The sequence below is a fragment of the Pelophylax lessonae genome, assembly GCF_965119305.1.
Source record: "Pelophylax lessonae genome assembly, chromosome: 10".
Lineage (NCBI taxonomy): Eukaryota > Metazoa > Chordata > Amphibia > Anura > Ranidae > Pelophylax > Pelophylax lessonae.
Genome location: NC_138777.1, coordinates 147,876,892 through 147,899,834, shown reverse-complemented (window position 1 = coordinate 147,899,834; position 22,943 = coordinate 147,876,892). Strand labels below are relative to the sequence as shown.

At 41.6% G+C, this 22,943-nt stretch overlaps 1 protein-coding gene across 3 annotated transcripts in view; it reads left to right on the top strand.

Moving 5' to 3' along the window:
- The window catches only part of CNIH2 (cornichon family AMPA receptor auxiliary protein 2), a 266,126-nt gene that overhangs the window by 127,233 nt on the left and 115,950 nt on the right, over positions 1 to 22,943 (top strand). For 2 of the 3 annotated variants that reach the window (XM_082270125.1, XM_082270124.1), the window contains exons 2-3: positions 22,428 to 22,496; positions 22,802 to 22,849. In XM_082270125.1, coding sequence (XP_082126251.1) covers positions 22,428 to 22,496; positions 22,802 to 22,849 — 117 coding nt within the window. The remainder of the gene's footprint in view (positions 1 to 22,427; positions 22,497 to 22,801; positions 22,850 to 22,943) is intronic. The other variant, XM_082270126.1, reaches the window with a different exon arrangement.

The window sequence follows — 22,943 nt, the reverse complement described above, 5'->3', positions numbered from 1 at the left end:
CCGCACATAGGATTCCCTGTTAGAAAAAGAGAAGGAGCATAGTGTGTGGAAAAATGCCTGGAAAATAGTTGGAAGATAGGGTAGGATAGGGTAGTTGGTGAAGAATGCTTTAGTTTGTTAAAGACATTTATCAATAATACAGACATAATATATTGGATACTTCAAAATGAGATATAGCATTATGTCAAAGTTAATAAATAAACATTATAACTGTATATATGAGGGATGTATGTTTAACATAGCTTGTTACTGGTTGAATAGTATTAGAAAGACGTTAATATTGAGTATTGAAATAGATAGAATATGTCTTCAATAGTCCTTGTATATAAAGTTGTTTCCACATTACATATGCACATATGTCTATATTACGTAGTACATAGGTATGAATAATGAAATAAATAAATAAAGAAGAGGATTATGATGTAAAACCTGGGAACAGGAACCTCTAATGGTCTGGGAACGTCAGATCTAATTGGTGAAAACAGAGCAATAGACAATCCGTTTGAAAAATTCATATTGAGATGCATTACATTAGTACATATAGAGAGAGATATATATGATTAGATGAATAGTTATGGTGAGATCAGGGGAAAAAAAAAAAAAAAAAAAAAAAAAAAAAGGGGAAAGAAGAATGGCATGTAAGGTGAATGGGATTATTTTTCCCAGCCTCCAGAGGAGAACCCTTCCAAAAAGGGTCGGAAGCTGAGAGAGTCATTGAGGCCTGGGGGCGAGGTGGCGTTGAGTTCTACTATCCAACGTGTTTCACGTTGTAGGAGTATTTTGTTCCAGTCACCCCCTCTTTTATTTGGGTGTATTCTATCTAGAATTATGAATTGAATAGCCGGGAAGTGGCCGTGGTGAAAGTCTCTTACATGTCTGCCTAAAGGGAGATCAGGGTTTGCCGTCTTCATGCTTATAATGTGTCGGTAAGCTCTGTTGTGAAACTCAAGTTTGGTTTTGCCTACATAATACCCACCGCAAGGGCATAGTAGTAAATATACTACCCCGGTGGTTTTACAATTGGCGTAGTGACGTGGTTGGTATTTTTTACCGTTAGGTAGAACAATGTTGGGGGTTACGCACATATATTGACAATATGGACATCCACCACAACGGAAGGTTCCTGGTCTTTTGCAGGGGTCTCGTCTGGGTTCACCTGTGTATTCGCTGTGGACTAGCATGTCCTTCAAAGATTTTGTTTTTCTAAAGGTAATTGCTGGATATTGTTGTATATGTTGGTTGAGGGTGGGATCGATTGTCAAGAGATGCCAATATTTGTTAATAATTTTCTTGACAGTGGCATGCTGTTTAGTGTATTTGGTGATGATTCGGATAGTGTCTGTTTTCTTTGTTGTTGCTTTCTTAGGTAATTTAGGGAATAGTAGATCTGCTCTATTTTTTGCAGCGGCACGTTTGAAGGCTCTCTTTAAACATGTGTTGGAGTATCCCCGTTTACGGAGTCTCTCTCTGAGTTTGTTAGCTTCGATTTGGAATGTTTCATTCTTTGAGCAGTTGCGACGAATTCTGAGGTACTGGCTGTAGGGAATAGATTTGAGAAGAGGGGCTGGGTGTGAGCTGGTGGCATGTAAAATGGTGTTCCCAGCAGTGGGTTTCCGGTATATTGAGCTAGTGAGTAGGCCTTCTGTGTTTTTTTCTATGGTTACGTCAAGAAAGTTTATTGTCTGTTGGTGACATGTCATGGTGAATGATAGATTAAAATTGTTCTTGTTCATGCATGTTACGCACTCGTGTAATAAACTCTGGGGTCCGGTCCATATGATGAACACGTCATCTATGTATCTGTACCAGGACAAAATGTGGTCCGTGAAGGAGGCCAGTGTAGGGTCTAATAGGAATGAACGCTCCCATTCCCCCAGGTATAGGTTGGCGTAGGATGGGGCACAACCTGTCCCCATTGCTACGCCTTGCACCTGGAGGAAATGGGAACCGTTGAACGAGAAGGCATTGTGAGTCAGAATGTATTCTAAAGCTTGAATGAGGAAGTCATTGAATGGGGTGGGTATAGGATTGGTTTGTTGGAGGACACGTCGGATGGCGGCTAATCCCTGAGCATGTGGTATAGAACTGTATAGGGCTTCGACGTCCACTGCTACTAGTAGGGCGTCTGGGGGTATGACCAGGCCTTCGATTATTTGAAGTAAGTGGATAGTATCTTTTACATAAGATGTAAGATCTTCCACGTATGGTCTTAGTTTCTCGTCAATGAGTTTGCTTAGGTTCTCGGAGATGCTACCTCTGCCTGATACAATGGGTCTCCCTGGTGGATTTTCTGGGTTTTTATGTACCTTAGGTAGGCTGTAAAAAGTGGGAGTTACAGGATGGCTTGTGCGGATGTATTCCCAACATTGTTTGTCTATGATGTTGTGATAATATGCTGTGTCTACTAATAGGTAGAATTCCTGATAATATTTATCAATAGTAGATTTGGTAATGGGTCTGTACCAATCAGTGTTGAGTAGGATTTTATTGCACATTGATGTATATTGTGTGTTGTGCATAATCACAATGTTGCCCCCTTTGTCGGAGGGTTTTATGGTGAGTTCAGATTGTTGCAGTAAGGAGTCTAATGCTTCTTTCTCTGAAGGAGAAAAATTGGAGCTTGATTTAGATGTTTTGAGTTTTTTTATATCTTGGGTGGTCATAGTTAGGAAAGCATTGAGGTTGGGGTTGAGGGAGGGGGCCGGGAACTTGTCCGATTTCTTTTTAAGTGTTGTTGTATTGGTTATACTAGTTGATGGTGAGTCAACATGTGTGTTTAAAAGAGATTCCAAATCGATCTTGTCAATCAGGTCTAGGCCCTCTTGTTCCTCTAGTAGTGAGATCAGTGTCTCTAAGGCTGCATTTTCTGCTGGTGTTTTTGCTTTGGGTTTTGTATGGAAACTTTTTAGTAATAGTTTCCTGGCAAAAATTTGGAGGTCTTTTATTACCTCGAAGTTATCAGTATCAGAGTCAGGACAGAAACTTAAGCCCTTAGTGAGCAGGTTTGATTGGTCTTCGGTTAAAGGATAGTCAGAGAGATTGATGATGTTCATAGGGTTGGTCCCATGTTCCGAAGTGGGTGTGTGTCATGTTTGGTGTGATTGTGCTGGGAGAAGTGTGGAAGGTGGTCCTTCTGGTTCATTAGAAGGTGTGATGGGGGGTGCTATGGTGCTCGTGGTTTTAAAAATGGGTGCTGTGACTGGTCTCATAGTGCCATTACGTAGGGTACCTGTATTGCGTGAGGAGGGCGTTCCTGTGGGTGCGCGTGCGAGTGATTGTGAAGGAGCGTGCGATTCGATGATGTGTTTCTTGACTAGTTGGTCCTCATTGTCTTGAGGGGTCCTCTTCGTTTTTTGCTTTCTGTTTCCATACGACTGCTGTGAGGATGAAGAAATAGAGGAATTAATAGAAGAATCTGAACCGTGAAAATATTTTCTATCCCTGATATTACGTGTTTGAGATGTTGTTTTCTGCCATCTGTAGGCTTTTTGTTCAGCGAATGCTGTTTTGTCTCTCCAGAATTTTTTCTCCTTGGTGATAATAGTTTCTTTCACTATACGGTCCAAGTGGAGTTTTATATTTTCCTCTTGATCCTTATAGTTGGCAAATTGTTGGAATGGGGTAAGTTTTTCATAAATGTTATTGATGTCTGCTTCTAAGGAAAGAATGCGGCTACGGTATTCCTCAGTAAGTAGTTGCATCATAGTTTTGGTGCACTGCTGTAGATTAAGTTCCCATTTCTTTTTAAATGTCTCGTCAAGGTTGTCGAGAGTGGGAAAAATTTGGATGCGTAAGCCTAGCGGGTTGATGTTCTCTAGAATGTATTGTTCAAAGCTATCGATATGGAGTGCCTGTGTTAACTTTTTTTCAACTAATTTTCTAAGTTGAGTGAATAATGAAATCATCTCGGATTCCTTTGCTCCTTTTTTGCTTTGTTCCCTGTAAGATGTCAGGAGTTTGGCGAAGCCATGTTCCTTGAACATGTTGCAGGTGATTGGATCCCACTAGTGGGTTGGATTGTGTTGTGTGATAGTTGTGAGGTATAAGAAACTTTTTTTTTGGGGGTTCCGGTTGGAAAAGGGGGAAATATCCAAATTGTTCTACAATTGGGATAACATAGGAGGAAATTGTATGAAAAAATAATCAAGTAAGTGTTTCAAATAGCTAGGGTAAGGGGGGCGGGGGGTGGGTATTTGCTACCCTGAACTATAAGTTCAAAGAAATATACCCCAGCTATGTGAAAACTTAGAAGTGGTTTGCCAACATCCCTGGACTGAACAAGCAAAAATTAGGGGGTCCCCCTAGGGTGTGGGACTTTAACGGCAAACACACTTCCACAGATATGTAAAAGTAAAAATATTTTTATTAACAAGTTTAAAATAGATCTCAATGGATCAGAGGTATTACATAAATGATATAGAAAACAACAAAGGAGGTATGGTAACACAAATAATTTGAAAGAAATAATGATGCATATACTCAAAGGTATATGTTGGTTTCTTGAAGGAAATCCTCCCACCCGACGCGTTTCAGGCACGCAGGCCTTTCTTCAGGGGTCTGGGAAGTGGGGAGGTTTTGTGATTTCCTGCATAACATAGTAGATATTGTATAAATTGATTGCATAAAAAATTGTGTCAGTTTCAGTATATTTCAAATATTAAATGTTATACCTGTAGAAGAAATCTGGATATAAAAGTTTCGTACCTGTAGTTTGCTGGAAATGTGACAAGAGAGTCACTGCTGATAAGAGTAAGAGAAAAGAGGGGTTCCGCTGTGCTGAGTGCCGAAGTATGCACCCCTGGGTCCCTGAGGGTGTGAATCTTCACCAATGTGGCTCCAGCGAGGATGCCTAGGGGGAGGCTGCACGTGTCTCTGTGTGAACGTATATGTAGGAGAATAAAATTATTTGAAGATGTATTTACAAAGGATGACTGATCTGCTCTTAGGGTAGGTGTAGAAGTAAGGGGAGAGGTACCTTGTAATAAATGTATTGACGCTTCTGGTTGAAGAGGATGTGCCTGTTGTGTTGAAGATCACGGGGTAGGGGATGTTGTAAGTTGGTAGAGTCCGCTGAAAAATATATATTATATATATATATATATATACACATATGTGTGTCCTGTTATATGTTGAGGTTGGCTCGTACAGCATTCTATCAAGGAGAGTGTTTGTTTAATACTCATACCTTAGTCTATTTGTTACGTAAAGATTTCCTGACCAGGAGTCATATTGCTGCTTCTCAGTAATTAGCAGAATTTTGTTGTCCCTAGATAAATGTTGGAATTTTAAGGCACGTCAGGTTTAAAAGATAGGATGTAACAAGTATTCATAATTATAAATACTGATTTAAATATACCTAAATAGAGTGAGTCAATCCATGTTTAGGTTCTCTCCTCTAGGTTGTTTGAGAGGTGCATCTGGGAACCAGAGAATGGCATATAAGTTACACATAGTGGGCAAGTAAAGGGTGAAAGGGTGGAGATAAACTAAAATACATTAGATCCAGCTGGTGAATTACCTGGTGATGTTGCAATAGCAAGAGTTATTCAGGAGTCGATTGCCCTGTAAGGTGCCTAAAATGACATGTTTTATCCCCATTAGGATTAACCAGTAGTAAAATGGTAGAAGTAGCTTATAGGGGGGTCCCCGGTGGTTACCTTGTATGTGGCAGGTTGTGTGTGCAGTCCTCGGCGGCGGATGCTGTGTCTGGCATCCGCCGCCGTTTAAATGCCCATGAAGGACGCCGGAGCATGCGCAGTGCGAGCCGCGTGCACGCTTCGGCGTCATCTGTGCAGCCAATGGCATCCCCCGCCGATGGAACGCAGGACACGCCCCCGGATGCGGAAGTGCGGCCTGCGTTTCAACGGCACCGACGCAGTAATTGGTCCCCAAACTGCGGGCGGGGCCAGTGGATTCGGCCGTCATCCGCAGGAGGGGCCAAGGAGCGGGGGGGCCCGTAACATGGTCACGTCTCCCCCCGGGTGCGCCGGGTGGGGTCACAAGGGAAAGATCAGCCCCAGGGGATGGAAGAAAAGAAGAAGGGGGCGGGGTCGGCTGCCGCACATAGGATTCCCTGTTAGAAAAAGAGAAGGAGCATAGTGTGTGGAAAAATGCCTGGAAAATAGTTGGAAGATAGGGTAGGATAGGGTAGTTGGTGAAGAATGCTTTAGTTTGTTAAAGACATTTATCAATAATACAGACATAATATATTGGATACTTCAAAATGAGATATAGCATTATGTCAAAGTTAATAAATAAACATTATAACTGTATATATGAGGGATGTATGTTTAACATAGCTTGTTACTGGTTGAATAGTATTAGAAAGACGTTAATATTGAGTATTGAAATAGATAGAATATGTCTTCAATAGTCCTTGTATATAAAGTTGTTTCCACATTACATATGCACATATGTCTATATTACGTAGTACATAGGTATGAATAATGAAATAAATAAATAAAGAAGAGGATTATGATGTAAAACCTGGGAACAGGAACCTCTAATGGTCTGGGAACGTCAGATCTAATTGGTGAAAACAGAGCAATAGACAATCCGTTTGAAAAATTCATATTGAGATGCATTACATTAGTACATATAGAGAGAGATATATATGATTAGATGAATAGTTATGGTGAGATCAGGGGAAAAAAAAAAAAAAAAAAAAAAAAAAAAAAAGGGGAAAGAAGAATGGCATGTAAGGTGAATGGGATTATTTTTCCCAGCCTCCAGAGGAGAACCCTTCCAAAAAGGGTCGGAAGCTGAGAGAGTCATTGAGGCCTGGGGGCGAGGTGGCGTTGAGTTCTACTATCCAACGTGTTTCACGTTGTAGGAGTATTTTGTTCCAGTCACCCCCTCTTTTATTTGGGTGTATTCTATCTAGAATTATGAATTGAATAGCCGGGAAGTGGCCGTGGTGAAAGTCTCTTACATGTCTGCCTAAAGGGAGATCAGGGTTTGCCGTCTTCATGCTTATAATGTGTCGGTAAGCTCTGTTGTGAAACTCAAGTTTGGTTTTGCCTACATAATACCCACCGCAAGGGCATAGTAGTAAATATACTACCCCGGTGGTTTTACAATTGGCGTAGTGACGTGGTTGGTATTTTTTACCGTTAGGTAGAACAATGTTGGGGGTTACGCACATATATTGACAATATGGACATCCACCACAACGGAAGGTTCCTGGTCTTTTGCAGGGGTCTCGTCTGGGTTCACCTGTGTATTCGCTGTGGACTAGCATGTCCTTCAAAGATTTTGTTTTTCTAAAGGTAATTGCTGGATATTGTTGTATATGTTGGTTGAGGGTGGGATCGATTGTCAAGAGATGCCAATATTTGTTAATAATTTTCTTGACAGTGGCATGCTGTTTAGTGTATTTGGTGATGATTCGGATAGTGTCTGTTTTCTTTGTTGTTGCTTTCTTAGGTAATTTAGGGAATAGTAGATCTGCTCTATTTTTTGCAGCGGCACGTTTGAAGGCTCTCTTTAAACATGTGTTGGAGTATCCCCGTTTACGGAGTCTCTCTCTGAGTTTGTTAGCTTCGATTTGGAATGTTTCATTCTTTGAGCAGTTGCGACGAATTCTGAGGTACTGGCTGTAGGGAATAGATTTGAGAAGAGGGGCTGGGTGTGAGCTGGTGGCATGTAAAATGGTGTTCCCAGCAGTGGGTTTCCGGTATATTGAGCTAGTGAGTAGGCCTTCTGTGTTTTTTTCTATGGTTACGTCAAGAAAGTTTATTGTCTGTTGGTGACATGTCATGGTGAATGATAGATTAAAATTGTTCTTGTTCATGCATGTTACGCACTCGTGTAATAAACTCTGGGGTCCGGTCCATATGATGAACACGTCATCTATGTATCTGTACCAGGACAAAATGTGGTCCGTGAAGGAGGCCAGTGTAGGGTCTAATAGGAATGAACGCTCCCATTCCCCCAGGTATAGGTTGGCGTAGGATGGGGCACAACCTGTCCCCATTGCTACGCCTTGCACCTGGAGGAAATGGGAACCGTTGAACGAGAAGGCATTGTGAGTCAGAATGTATTCTAAAGCTTGAATGAGGAAGTCATTGAATGGGGTGGGTATAGGATTGGTTTGTTGGAGGACACGTCGGATGGCGGCTAATCCCTGAGCATGTGGTATAGAACTGTATAGGGCTTCGACGTCCACTGCTACTAGTAGGGCGTCTGGGGGTATGACCAGGCCTTCGATTATTTGAAGTAAGTGGATAGTATCTTTTACATAAGATGTAAGATCTTCCACGTATGGTCTTAGTTTCTCGTCAATGAGTTTGCTTAGGTTCTCGGAGATGCTACCTCTGCCTGATACAATGGGTCTCCCTGGTGGATTTTCTGGGTTTTTATGTACCTTAGGTAGGCTGTAAAAAGTGGGAGTTACAGGATGGCTTGTGCGGATGTATTCCCAACATTGTTTGTCTATGATGTTGTGATAATATGCTGTGTCTACTAATAGGTAGAATTCCTGATAATATTTATCAATAGTAGATTTGGTAATGGGTCTGTACCAATCAGTGTTGAGTAGGATTTTATTGCACATTGATGTATATTGTGTGTTGTGCATAATCACAATCACGCTTAAGTTTCTGTCCTGACTCTGATACTGATAACTTCGAGGTAATAAAAGACCTCCAAATTTTTGCCAGGAAACTATTACTAAAAAGTTTCCATACAAAACCCAAAGCAAAAACACCAGCAGAAAATGCAGCCTTAGAGACACTGATCTCACTACTAGAGGAACAAGAGGGCCTAGACCTGATTGACAAGATCGATTTGGAATCTCTTTTAAACACACATGTTGACTCACCATCAACTAGTATAACCAATACAACAACACTTAAAAAGAAATCGGACAAGTTCCCGGCCCCCTCCCTCAACCCCAACCTCAATGCTTTCCTAACTATGACCACCCAAGATATAAAAAAACTCAAAACATCTAAATCAAGCTCCAATTTTTCTCCTTCAGAGAAAGAAGCATTAGACTCCTTACTGCAACAATCTGAACTCACCATAAAACCCTCCGACAAAGGGGGCAACATTGTGATTATGCACAACACACAATATACATCAATGTGCAATAAAATCCTACTCAACACTGATTGGTACAGACCCATTACCAAATCTACTATTGATAAATATTATCAGGAATTCTACCTATTAGTAGACACAGCATATTATCACAACATCATAGACAAACAATGTTGGGAATACATCCGCACAAGCCATCCTGTAACTCCCACTTTTTACAGCCTACCTAAGGTACATAAAAACCCAGAAAATCCACCAGGGAGACCCATTGTATCAGGCAGAGGTAGCATCTCCGAGAACCTAAGCAAACTCATTGACGAGAAACTAAGACCATACGTGGAAGATCTTACATCTTATGTAAAAGATACTATCCACTTACTTCAAATAATCGAAGGCCTGGTCATACCCCCAGACGCCCTACTAGTAGCAGTGGACGTCGAAGCCCTATACAGTTCTATACCACATGCTCAGGGATTAGCCGCCATCCGACGTGTCCTCCAACAAACCAATCCTATACCCACCCCATTCAATGACTTCCTCATTCAAGCTTTAGAATACATTCTGACTCACAATGCCTTCTCGTTCAACGGTTCCCATTTCCTCCAGGTGCAAGGCGTAGCAATGGGGACAGGTTGTGCCCCATCCTACGCCAACCTATACCTGGGGGAATGGGAGCGTTCATTCCTATTAGACCCTACACTGGCCTCCTTCACGGACCACATTTTGTCCTGGTACAGATACATAGATGACGTGTTCATCATATGGACCGGACCCCAGAGTTTATTACACGAGTGCGTAACATGCATGAACAAGAACAATTTTAATCTATCATTCACCATGACATGTCACCAACAGACAATAAACTTTCTTGACGTAACCATAGAAAAAAACACAGAAGGCCTACTCACTAGCTCAATATACCGGAAACCCACTGCTGGGAACACCATTTTACATGCCACCAGCTCACACCCAGCCCCTCTTCTCAAATCTATTCCCTACAGCCAGTACCTCAGAATTCGTCGCAACTGCTCAAAGAATGAAACATTCCAAATCGAAGCTAACAAACTCAGAGAGAGACTCCGTAAACGGGGATACTCCAACACATGTTTAAAGAGAGCCTTCAAACGTGCCGCTGCAAAAAATAGAGCAGATCTACTATTCCCTAAATTACCTAAGAAAGCAACAACAAAGAAAACAGACACTATCCGAATCATCACCAAATACACTAAACAGCATGCCACTGTCAAGAAAATTATTAACAAATATTGGCATCTCTTGACAATCGATCCCACCCTCAACCAACATATACAACAATATCCAGCAATTACCTTTAGAAAAACAAAATCTTTGAAGGACATGCTAGTCCACAGCGAATACACAGGTGAACCCAGACGAGACCCCTGCAAAAGACCAGGAACCTTCCGTTGTGGTGGATGTCCATATTGTCAATATATGTGCGTAACCCCCAACATTGTTCTACCTAACGGTAAAAAATACCAACCACGTCACTACGCCAATTGTAAAACCACCGGGGTAGTATATTTACTACTATGCCCTTGCGGTGGGTATTATGTAGGCAAAACCAAACTTGAGTTTCACAACAGAGCTTACCGACACATTATAAGCATGAAGACGGCAAACCCTGATCTCCCTTTAGGCAGACATGTAAGAGACTTTCACCACGGCCACTTCCCGGCTATTCAATTCATAATTCTAGATAGAATACACCCAAATAAAAGAGGGGGTGACTGGAACAAAATACTCCTACAACGTGAAACACGTTGGATAGTAGAACTCAACGCCACCTCGCCCCCAGGCCTCAATGACTCTCTCAGCTTCCGACCCTTTTTGGAAGGGTTCTCCTCTGGAGGCTGGGAAAAATAATCCCATTCACCTTACATGCCATTCTTCTTTCCCCTTTTTTTTTTTTTTTTTTTTTTTTTTTTTCCCCTGATCTCACCATAACTATTCATCTAATCATATATATCTCTCTCTATATGTACTAATGTAATGCATCTCAATATGAATTTTTCAAACGGATTGTCTATTGCTCTGTTTTCACCAATTAGATCTGACGTTCCCAGACCATTAGAGGTTCCTGTTCCCAGGTTTTACATCATAATCCTCTTCTTTATTTATTTATTTCATTATTCATACCTATGTACTACGTAATATAGACATATGTGCATATGTAATGTGGAAACAACTTTATATACAAGGACTATTGAAGACATATTCTATCTATTTCAATACTCAATATTAACGTCTTTCTAATACTATTCAACCAGTAACAAGCTATGTTAAACATACATCCCTCATATATACAGTTATAATGTTTATTTATTAACTTTGACATAATGCTATATCTCATTTTGAAGTATCCAATATATTATGTCTGTATTATTGATAAATGTCTTTAACAAACTAAAGCATTCTTCACCAACTACCCTATCCTACCCTATCTTCCAACTATTTTCCAGGCATTTTTCCACACACTATGCTCCTTCTCTTTTTCTAACAGGGAATCCTATGTGCGGCAGCCGACCCCGCCCCCTTCTTCTTTTCTTCCATCCCCTGGGGCTGATCTTTCCCTTGTGACCCCACCCGGCGCACCCGGGGGGAGACGTGACCATGTTACGGGCCCCCCCGCTCCTTGGCCCCTCCTGCGGATGACGGCCGAATCCACTGGCCCCGCCCGCAGTTTGGGGACCAATTACTGCGTCGGTGCCGTTGAAACGCAGGCCGCACTTCCGCATCCGGGGGCGTGTCCTGCGTTCCATCGGCGGGGGATGCCATTGGCTGCACAGATGACGCCGAAGCGTGCACGCGGCTCGCACTGCGCATGCTCCGGCGTCCTTCATGGGCATTTAAACGGCGGCGGATGCCAGACACAGCATCCGCCGCCGAGGACTGCACACACAACCTGCCACATACAAGGTAACCACCGGGGACCCCCCTATAAGCTACTTCTACCATTTTACTACTGGTTAATCCTAATGGGGATAAAACATGTCATTTTAGGCACCTTACAGGGCAATCGACTCCTGAATAACTCTTGCTATTGCAACATCACCAGGTAATTCACCAGCTGGATCTAATGTATTTTAGTTTATCTCCACCCTTTCACCCTTTACTTGCCCACTATGTGTAACTTATATGCCATTCTCTGGTTCCCAGATGCACCTCTCAAACAACCTAGAGGAGAGAACCTAAACATGGATTGACTCACTCTATTTAGGTATATTTAAATCAGTATTTATAATTATGAATACTTGTTACATCCTATCTTTTAAACCTGACGTGCCTTAAAATTCCAACATTTATCTAGGGACAACAAAATTCTGCTAATTACTGAGAAGCAGCAATATGACTCCTGGTCAGGAAATCTTTACGTAACAAATAGACTAAGGTATGAGTATTAAACAAACACTCTCCTTGATAGAATGCTGTACGAGCCAACCTCAACATATAACAGGACACACATATGTGTATATATATATATATATATAATATATATTTTTCAGCGGACTCTACCAACTTACAACATCCCCTACCCCGTGATCTTCAACACAACAGGCACATCCTCTTCAACCAGAAGCGTCAATACATTTATTACAAGGTACCTCTCCCCTTACTTCTACACCTACCCTAAGAGCAGATCAGTCATCCTTTGTAAATACATCTTCAAATAATTTTATTCTCCTACATATACGTTCACACAGAGACACGTGCAGCCTCCCCTTAGGCATCCTCGCTGGAGCCACATTGGTGAAGATTCACACCCTCAGGGACCCAGGGGTGCATACTTCGGCACTCAGCACAGCGGAACCCCTCTTTTCTCTTACTCTTATCAGCAGTGACTCTCTTGTCACATTTCCAGCAAACTACAGGTACGAAACTTTTATATCCAGATTTCTTCTACAGGTATAACATTTAATATTTGAAATATACTGAAACTGACACAATTTTTTATGCAATCAATTTATACAATATCTACTATGTTATGCAGGAAATCACAAAACCTCCCCACTTCCCAGACCCCTGAAGAAAGGCCTGCGTGCCTGAAACGCGTCGGGTGGGAGGATTTCCTTCAAGAAACCAACATATACCTTTGAGTATATGCATCATTATTTCTTTCAAATTATTTGTGTTACCATACCTCCTTTGTTGTTTTCTATATCATTTATGTAATACCTCTGATCCATTGAGATCTATTTTAAACTTGTTAATAAAAATAGTTTTACTTTTACATATCTGTGGAAGTGTGTTTGCCGTTAAAGTCCCACACCCTAGGGGGACCCCCTAATTTTTGCTTCATTAAATGTAACCATATTGCTACACTTAGAGGTGCCTCTGATCTCTCTTATATTCTGTAGCTCTGCTAGATTTTGCTTCTAATCCCTTTGGGAAGGCTGCATATTGTGGATGGACATTTTATGGTTACACAACCTATCACATTGCTAAAATCTTTGTATATAGACTATAAACTGAACGACTTGTGGAACAAATCATCTGAGTTTCCATTATTTCTTTTGGGGAAATTTGCTTTGATATAAGAGTGCTTTGGATTACAAGCATGCTTCCAGAACAAATTATGCTCGCAATCCAAGGTTTTACTTATATATATTTTTAGAGGGGGGGCGGGGGTCTTTGGTGAGATATCAAAGGTCTAAACAGACCCACATATTTATTTTTTTGAGACGGAGAAAGGGACTTAAGAAAGCCCCTTTCTCTGCAGCACTTTACATGAATGAAATAAGGAGTCTGTATAGAGAACATATTCATTCATAAACTGACAGTCTGACACATAACAAACTGTCGGTTTACTATGAGATCAGCTGATCAGCTGAGTTGTCAGGAGCCATTGGTAGCGATGGCTGCCTTGCTGCACTGCACTACAGGGAGGGGTCAGGTAAACACATGTTTACCAAGCCCCAGCTTCACTAGCACCCCCCCCCCCTTCTGTTCAGCATGATGGCTGGCCGGACACAGTGCCGGTCAGCAACTGCAGGCAGCAGGAGGGAAAGGGAGGGATGCTGCCGAGGAGATGGATGAATAGGGGGGTGCAGGGGCTGGTACAGGGGGGATTGGCCTGCCGGGGGGGCATTTTGTGATCCCCCCCAAGCCCCAGCAGCATCTAAAACTGGCGGGAGCAGCAAAGGAGGGATGCTGGCTTCTAAAGGCAGCTGCAGGGGATCTGGTTTGCGGGGGGTCGGATCAGGTGTGGGGAAATCAGTGCTGGGGGGGCATGAAGGGGGGTGAAGGAGGATAGGAAAGGAGGGTGGGGGGGAGTAATTTTAGGTGACAGGGAGGGGCAGGAGGTGGAGAGACTGGGGACAGGGAAGTGGCGACATGGGGTCGGTCACATTTTAGGTTAATAACTCTGATCATATAGAATTGTTCAACAGAGTCTGCTGAACAATTCTGTTATAAGTTCATGGTCATTGAAGTGAGCATAGCAGGGGAAGAAATGAGGTCTGTACGGCGTACGGACCTGGCCAGCTGCAAGTAGTGCTGTAGGAACGTACACCGTACAGACCTGACAGTAAAAGGGTTAAGGGAGCGTGGCAGGGTGTGTGTCCTATGCCTACATACTTTTGCGAATAGGTGACCCTCGCTCCCATCTTAAAAAGTTGGGAGGTATGCATACCTCATACGTCCCAGGTCTTTAGTGTTAACCGCTGTCTCTGGATGGTGGGAGAGAACATGGAGACATAGCAAGTCAAAGCATTCCAAAAAACACAGTAGAGAGGAAGAAAGAAGTCTCTGCAATCTGCAAGACATGCAGCCAGACTGTTCCATAAGCATAGTTTTCCAGGATGTATTGCATTGCAGAAAAGAATAATCAAAAAAACTCTCTTATTAGTTCTAGTTAGCTCTGTAGCAGCAGAGAAGTAGTAAAACTGACCTTTTTAAGCAGCTTGGCTAAAAGTTCTTCAGATCTCATGAGATAACACACACACATCAAATCCTCTATAGCAAGCATTTAAAAAAAAATTGAAGACCAAATATAGATTTGATGCACACAACACCAAGACAACACAGCAATAAATAAAGAAAAGAGGCTTTGTTTGCTCTTGTAAATTTGTATATACCGTATGTAAATATAGTATATTTGAGCAATACAAAAGGTGAAAAATCTGGTACATACAGCAGATGGTTTAAGGGGTCCAAATGTGCTGTAATGTTTTTCTTAGAAGACTCCAGGTACAGCGTTCTAACCTGAATATAAATAGATGATTTAGCCTATATCTAATGAGAGAGCACATGATACATTACATTTCTTACATTGCCCTGTCTGACAGATAATAGTGGGGGAACAGAGACATCACAAATATAATTTTATAATAATGTTCATCATTACATTCAACTAAACTTTAAAGAAATTAAAAGCAATATAAGATTAACAGGTGGCCTTATTCACATAAATATTTGCATATTTTTACACTGGCTACTTATTCACCCTAATACAGAGTTCATCTCCCACAAATAAAATTGTGTGCAAATACATTGTGGGAATATGCAGACTGCAATGTGCCCACTATTTTGTTTTTTGAACAGGCTGCATGAAAAGGTAAATATAAAAAAAACATGTTTCTATCATAGTTACATAGTTACATAGTAGTTGAGGTTGAATAAAGACAATAGTCCATCCAGTTCAACTTGTGTAGGTGTGCGTGGTCGTAATCATTTCTCATACCCCTGAATGTTTTGATCCTTGAGATGTACGTCCAAGAGTCTTTTAAACATAGCCATACTCCCCGCAGTTGCTACCATTTGTGGCAGAGAATTCCACAGTCTTATTGCCCTTACTGTAGAATCCCCTGCGTAGCCTGAGGTTTAAACGTTTCTTCTCTAATCGCATTGTATGACCTCGTGTCCGCATGCAATCCTTGCGAATGAATAGTTTGTTTTCTATGCTGAGATCATTGTTGAGGTATTTGTAAATTGCTGTCATGTCCCCTCTCAGGTGTCTCTTCTCTAGGGAGAATAAATCAAGCGCTTATATGACCCTATAATTAAGGTCTTCCAATCCCCTAATTAGTTTAGTTGTCCTTCTCTTGACTCTCTCCAGCTCCAACACATCCCTCCTGAGGACTGGCGACCAGAACTGGACAGCATACTCCAGATGCGGTCGGACTAGAGTTTTATAAAGTGGTAGGATAATAGTTTTATCTCTGGAATACATCCCCTTCCTTATGCATGATAGTATTCTAATATTCATCACAAGTGTATTCTATGAACCAATTACAGCAGTTGTTATAATTACTATTGTGAACACCCAGAACACAACCTCTATAAAAAGATTATGAAGAAACACACCCTTAACAAAATTCCAATGTACAGTGAACTATGGATAATTCATAGCTAAATTACTGTGACTGCTTTTGTTCCACAATAGCATGACATGGTATAGAAAACCAGTTGCCAAGGAAACGCAAAAAAACATGCAGATACAATTTAGAAAACCTAACAGCTAGACTTATCCATTCCCCACAGGTACCTATTGTCCTGGTGAAATGCAAAAATGGAACAGGTATGGACGTTTTAAATTAATTCAGACTCTCCATTAAATACACATAATGGCATAAAATATAAGAACATACATATTAAAACACATTAAATTCATTCAAGGTGAAGAACTATCATTTAAATATGTATTTTATACAATGTAGTTAGTTTTAAATTAGAAACAATGATTTTTAGTTGTAGTTACGTAATTACTATGACGTTTTGTAGCCAATTTCTATGATTTTCTATAAAAAGAGTCAATGCATAATGTGAATATTCAGACCAGTTTTTAAAAGACCATAAACTAATGGTAACAGTTAATTAATATGCACTGTCCCCTGTGTGTATGGGCATTCTGGAGCAGGGATGACTCAATAAAAGGTAGCAGCGCTATGCAAATATATAATGATCACTCATTTGCAATGATATTGCAAATAACAAACTGAGTGTGACAAAACAAATAAACACAAATAATATCTCAAATCATGATAAAGTGAAATGAATAAAAAAAAAAAAATGAATCAAAAAAACGGAATACAGTTCAAGTAAAAAAAAAAGTCCCAGTGGAACAAAGGAAAGCTGGAGTTCCCAGTGCTTGATAAAATCTCAAATGTCACCCATGTTGATTATCCTTCACCAAATAGAAAGAATGCAGACTCAACAGAACTATATGCTGTCTAAATTATAGGACAGCACTCACGCATTGCATTGTAAATGTAGTTTCTCTCCAGAAATCAATGTTGTCATCGACAAAAATATATGTGCTCTCACACATTCAAAACGGTGTCACCAAAACTTATTCATATCGGTCAAAAGGATGAACCATGAAGCATAAGGGCTCTTTCACACGGGCGTTCCGTATGTCCGTTTTTCATCCCATCCGTTTGCGGATGAAAAACGGACATAATGTATCTCTATGTAAATACGGATGTCATCGGATGATCATCCTCTGACATCCGTTTTTTGTCAGTTCAGTTCAGTTCAGTTCAGTTCTTTTGAACGGAGGAGAACCCTATTTTTTCTTCCTTTCAAAAAACGGAACGGAAGCAAAAACGGATGTCAGTGGTGTCATCCGCAGACATCCGTATTTACATAGACATGCATTATGTCAGTTTTTCATCCGCAAACGGATGGGATGAAAAACGGACATACGGACCGGATGACACAAGTGTCATCCATGTCCGTTACAAAAAAAAAAGGACCTGATCGGGCAAAAAAAAAGGAACGCCCGTGTGAAAGAGCCCTTAATCTCATAGTGTAGTATTTATTTAAAAACAAAATAAATAAATAGATAAAAAACATAGACACTCTAAGAGCCAAACACAAGTAGTTAAAAACAAAATACTGGCAATTAAATATTATAAACAAGGTCTGTGAAGTGTAAAAACAATAATGCAAACAATGGTAATGCACTTACTGTAAATACCGCCAAACTAAAAATAGAATGGCGGCTGGACCTTGGGCGTATATCTCAGCTCAACGGCCGTTTTGCACCATGCGCATCATCAGGAGCTCTGAGTTGCTGCTCCATGTGTCCATATTTATTTAAGACTTTCTATGAAAAAAGAGTCAATGCATAATGTGAATATTCAGACCAGTTCATAAAAGACCATAAACTAATGGCAACAGGTAATTAATATGCACTGTCCCCTGTGTGTATGGGTATTCTGGAGCAGGGAGTTGGAATAGGTTGTGTCTGACAAATGGGTCAGAGACATGCACTTCTTGTTAGTAGTCCTTCACTATTAGGTTGTAAGGGGTGCTTCTTAATGCATAATCAGAAGGTATCTTCAGGGAAAATGTCAAATGATGACTTTTCCTGAAAATCTTATTTTCTGATTGGCTCTAATATGATAGGAGCAGCACTGATTGGGGTGTAAAAAGGGATTAACCCAAACTTGGCTTTTACAGGAAAATCAAGATTTTCATATACATTTAGTTTTCACGGAGGGTAACTTGTGCTTTGCTTTTAAAGCAGAACATAATTTTATTTAATGCTTGTAGTCGTACCTCATAGTTGAGGTCCTCCAATCACTTTATTAATTTTGTTGCCCTTCTCTGAACTCCCTCCAGTTCCAGCACATCCTTTCTGAGGGTTTGTGACCAGAACTGGATGGAATACGCCAGATGTGGCCGAACAAGAGTTTTACAAAGTGGTGCAATTATCGTTTTATCTCTGGAGTAAATCCCCTTTTTAATGCATGCTAATATTCTGTTGGCTTTGCTTGCCGCAGCTTGACATTGCATGCTATTGCTCAGTTTGTCTTCTACCAGGACCTCCAGATCCTTCTCCATCCAGGAATCCCCCAGAGCTTCTCCCCCTAGTGAGTAACTTATGTTTATATTTTTAAACCCCAAGTGCATTACTTTACATTCTTCATTGTTAATCCTCATTTGCCATCTAGTTGCCCACTCCATTCATTTATTTAGGTCCTCTTGTAAGATATCTATTTCCTGCTGTAATGTTATTGCCCTACTCATTTTTGTGTCATCAGCAAACTGTCGAGGTCTTACATTGGCCTCCTGTGGGCACCCATCATGGACATGTGCAGACTACTGCCTCTTATAGACTCTGATTGCATCATCACTTTCCTGCTGCCTGGGCGTCGCACAGTGATGATGCTACACACCTAATTATATCTATCACCTGATGGGTTGCAGTCCTTGCCCTTATGTTTGTGCTCCAAGGTGCATCTCTGCTAGCAGCCTTCTGTTCTTCATGTTCCTCCATGTATGACCTGGCTTGGCTGATGACTCTCCTGGCTCTCGACCCTGCATTAGCAGATGACCCGGCATCGGCAGACGACCCGGCATCCACAGACTACCCGCTTCTGGACTTGACCTCTGCTTAGATGACTACCCGCTTCTAGACTTGACCTCGGCTTGTTCCTGCTTCCACTTTCTCCCTCTTGCTGTGCGTTTATTGTTGTATGCTCTAATAAACTGCTTTATTTACCTGCATCCCAGTGTGGTCTGGTTTCCTGGCACCCTGAAAGTACACAAGGGCCACGAATCCTGAAACTCACTACACTCCCCAGGTACTCTAATGCTCCCCATGCTGGTTACCAGGCTAGATCAACAAGATCACCTTTTGGTGAATCTGTGGCTGTACCCTGGCAGCAGAGGTGGGCTGGAATAATGAGGCTCTGGTGGCTGTCTTCTCTCATGGTCTCTCCGATGCATTGAAGGACGAGATTGCGGCCAAGGAACAAGGACCCCCCTGATGAGCTCAAAGCTCTCATTTCCTTCCTGATTTTATTTGATACCAGGTTAATGGAGAGACCATCGTTTAAGGAGCACCCGCAGAAGACTCCTACCAATTTGGCTCCTACGTTTTCTTTCCCACCCATTCCTTCCTCACCTCCCACGCCTGCTGGGGATGGTGCGTCTGGCTATGAACCCATGCAGCTGGGGTTCACTCGCCTTTCTGAGGCTGAGCGGGCCTTTAGGATGAGTGAGGGCCGGTGCCTGTATTGTGGTCTTGGTGGGCATTTCCTGAAATCTTGTCCGACCATCCGGAAAATGCTTGCACCTAAGGTACTGTTGGGGGCAGATCTTAGATAGAATTTCCTCGTCACTGGTTTCCCGTAAGGATAAATCACAGTTGTTCTCTCCTGGGCAGCAGACTTGGTGGTTACTTAGGTGCAAAATCAATAACAGCATATGTGTTCCCTCAGTACAGGTTACTTTTAAGACATTGAAATGGAAGCCAGTGTGCAGTCACAGTTAGATGAGGAAGCAGGTTCTATCACACTATTTTTATGCACCATGTACTTGCATTGAAATTTAAAGAAAAGCGGGTATGAATTTAATGGCCACTATACTTGTACTTCACCATTTTTATTTTTTTCTTATGACAAAATTGTTTTTAGCAGCCCTGATGAAGTCCTATAATAATAAATATACACTTCTGAACAAAAATAACAAAATGTAAAGCTGGTTGTGTAAAGACAAGCTCACTACATATTACAATATATACAATAAATAGACCTGGCACCTCCCATTGACATTATACATTAGTCATTCATTTGTTTTTCTTGGTTTTGTGACAGCTGTATAGAAAATAAGAAATTGCTTATATTTTGTCTAGTCTTTGTGCTAGGGCTGGGCGATAAAGCGATACCGATATGTATCGCGATAGTCAGGGGATCGATAGCAATACAAGACTTGGAACGATAAAACGAAAAGTCCACTCCGACGGGTTTAAGCTTTAAAAATGGCGCCGCCCGTCGCATACACGTCACCGCGCACGCGCCGCCGCTCGGGAGAGGCCGGGAATAGCCGAAGTTACACGAGCGGCGCCGGCGCATGCTCAATGACGTGGCGGCGCCGGGGGCGGCGCCATTGTTAAAATGAAGGCGCCTCTGGAACAGGTAAGTGAAACAGCTTCACTACCTGCCATTATGCAGGGCTGCGGGCACACTACAAGGGATGCAGTGCTGCGGGCATGGTCTACCTGTACCATGCCCACAGCACTGCATCTCCTGTAGTATGCCCACAACCCTGCATTCTCCTGTACCATGCCAGTACCCTGCATTCTCCTGTACCATGCCAGTACCCTGCATTCTCCTGTACCATGCCAGTACCCTGCATTCTCCTGTACCATGCCAGTACCCTGCATTCTCCTGCACCATGCCAGTACCCTGCATTCTCCTGTACCATGCCAGTACCCTGCATTCTCCTGTACCATGCCAGTACCCTGCATTCTCCTGCACCATGCCAGTACCCTGCATTCTCCTGCACCATGCCAGTACCCTGCATTCTCCTGCACCATGACAGTGCCCTGCATTCTCCTGCACCATGCCAGTACCCTGCATTCTCCTGCACCATGCCAGTCACCCTGCATTCTCCTGTACCATGCCCGCCGCCCTGCATTCTCACCCTAGGGTCCTTATTTTAAATGGGTAATAAAAAATATCAATAATTATCGATATCGACCGATATGAAACACTGATATCGTGATACAGTTTTCAGCCATATCGCCCAGCCCTACTTTGTGCCATCATCACAATGGCCACACAGACAAAATTAATACAAAGGTTTTTTTTTTATACAGCTTGTGAAACCAGGTTTAAAATGCCATCAACTTGTAAATGTCTTCTGGTCATATACATATTGGTAATAAGCAGGCATGAAAAGCTATTCAATCAAACAGCCGGATGCCTAGGAGGTATATTTTTGAGTAGAAGCATCATACTGTATACAGTAGTATAGTGGAGATGAGAGGACCATTACTTTTGTAACTTGCAAAGTAAAATAGCACTAAAGGATCACCAAGGATATGAAGAGCAAAGAAGGAAGCTTCATCTTTTTAATATCTTGTATTTATTTTGAAATCTCGGGGATACAGAATTACATCCCACATTCTTCTGTACAGAAATTGACATGATTTAAAGTCACATTGGCTTCAGGCTCACATTGATGTAGAGAATATTCAAACCATTTTGTTTGATAACTCTTATAATTCTTAAATACTATTATTTTTTTCACATTTTCGGATATACAGTATCTCTTCTCTTGTTCAGAAAAATCTGCTCTTTTGATTGGTACAAAAAGGAGGCGGCTCTGAGCGTTATATACCATGTTCCTCAACAGATGGTGTTGCCTGTCTAGAATGTTGGGTGGAAGAACGATGAGGTTCCAAAATGTAAAAATTTGCCCTGCTTTACAGAAAATATATTTTCGTATGCTAACAACCCTGAATCATGTAATATTAAATAGACACGTGTGTAGAAGACTTCAAACTCAAGTTGAAAAAAAAAATGTATTTTTTATAAATTCTTGGCATGTTTCTTCTAGAATACTTTTATTTAGCATTTTTTGTAGTGAGCACCTGCTGTGTGTTGGTTGCTGATATGGCTGTCTCTCTGCAGATTATTGCCTTTGATGAACTTCGAACAGACTTTAAGAACCCTATTGAACAGGGGAATCCATCCAGAGCGGTGAGATTTTCTTATTTCTTCAATGTGCCATCTTCCCGTTTTTGCATTGCAGAGCCTCTCAGCAGCTGTGGGATAGAGAAAGGGCCATGCAGTATATGTGCAGCTGTCACTAACCTCTTGTATCTCTCTGCATGTTTCATTTGAAACCTTTCCCTTTACTGTTACCCCCTCCTTTTCTTTTAATCCTTTTTGTGAAAAATTTCTGTCTTTTACTGCCCCCTGCTCCTACATCCTAATTCTTCTATCCTCTTTTACATTCCCTTCTTTATTCCACTCTCCCTTTCTCCCCCTTACCTTTTCTACAGAGAGAGAGGGTTAAGAACGTGGAACGGATTTGCTGCTTGCTCAGAAAGGTCAGCAACGCAACCTGTGTGTTATTGTACAATATGTGTGTTATCATATGCTACATTTGTTACCTATAAAGTTTTCCAGCGTGTGCAGCATACT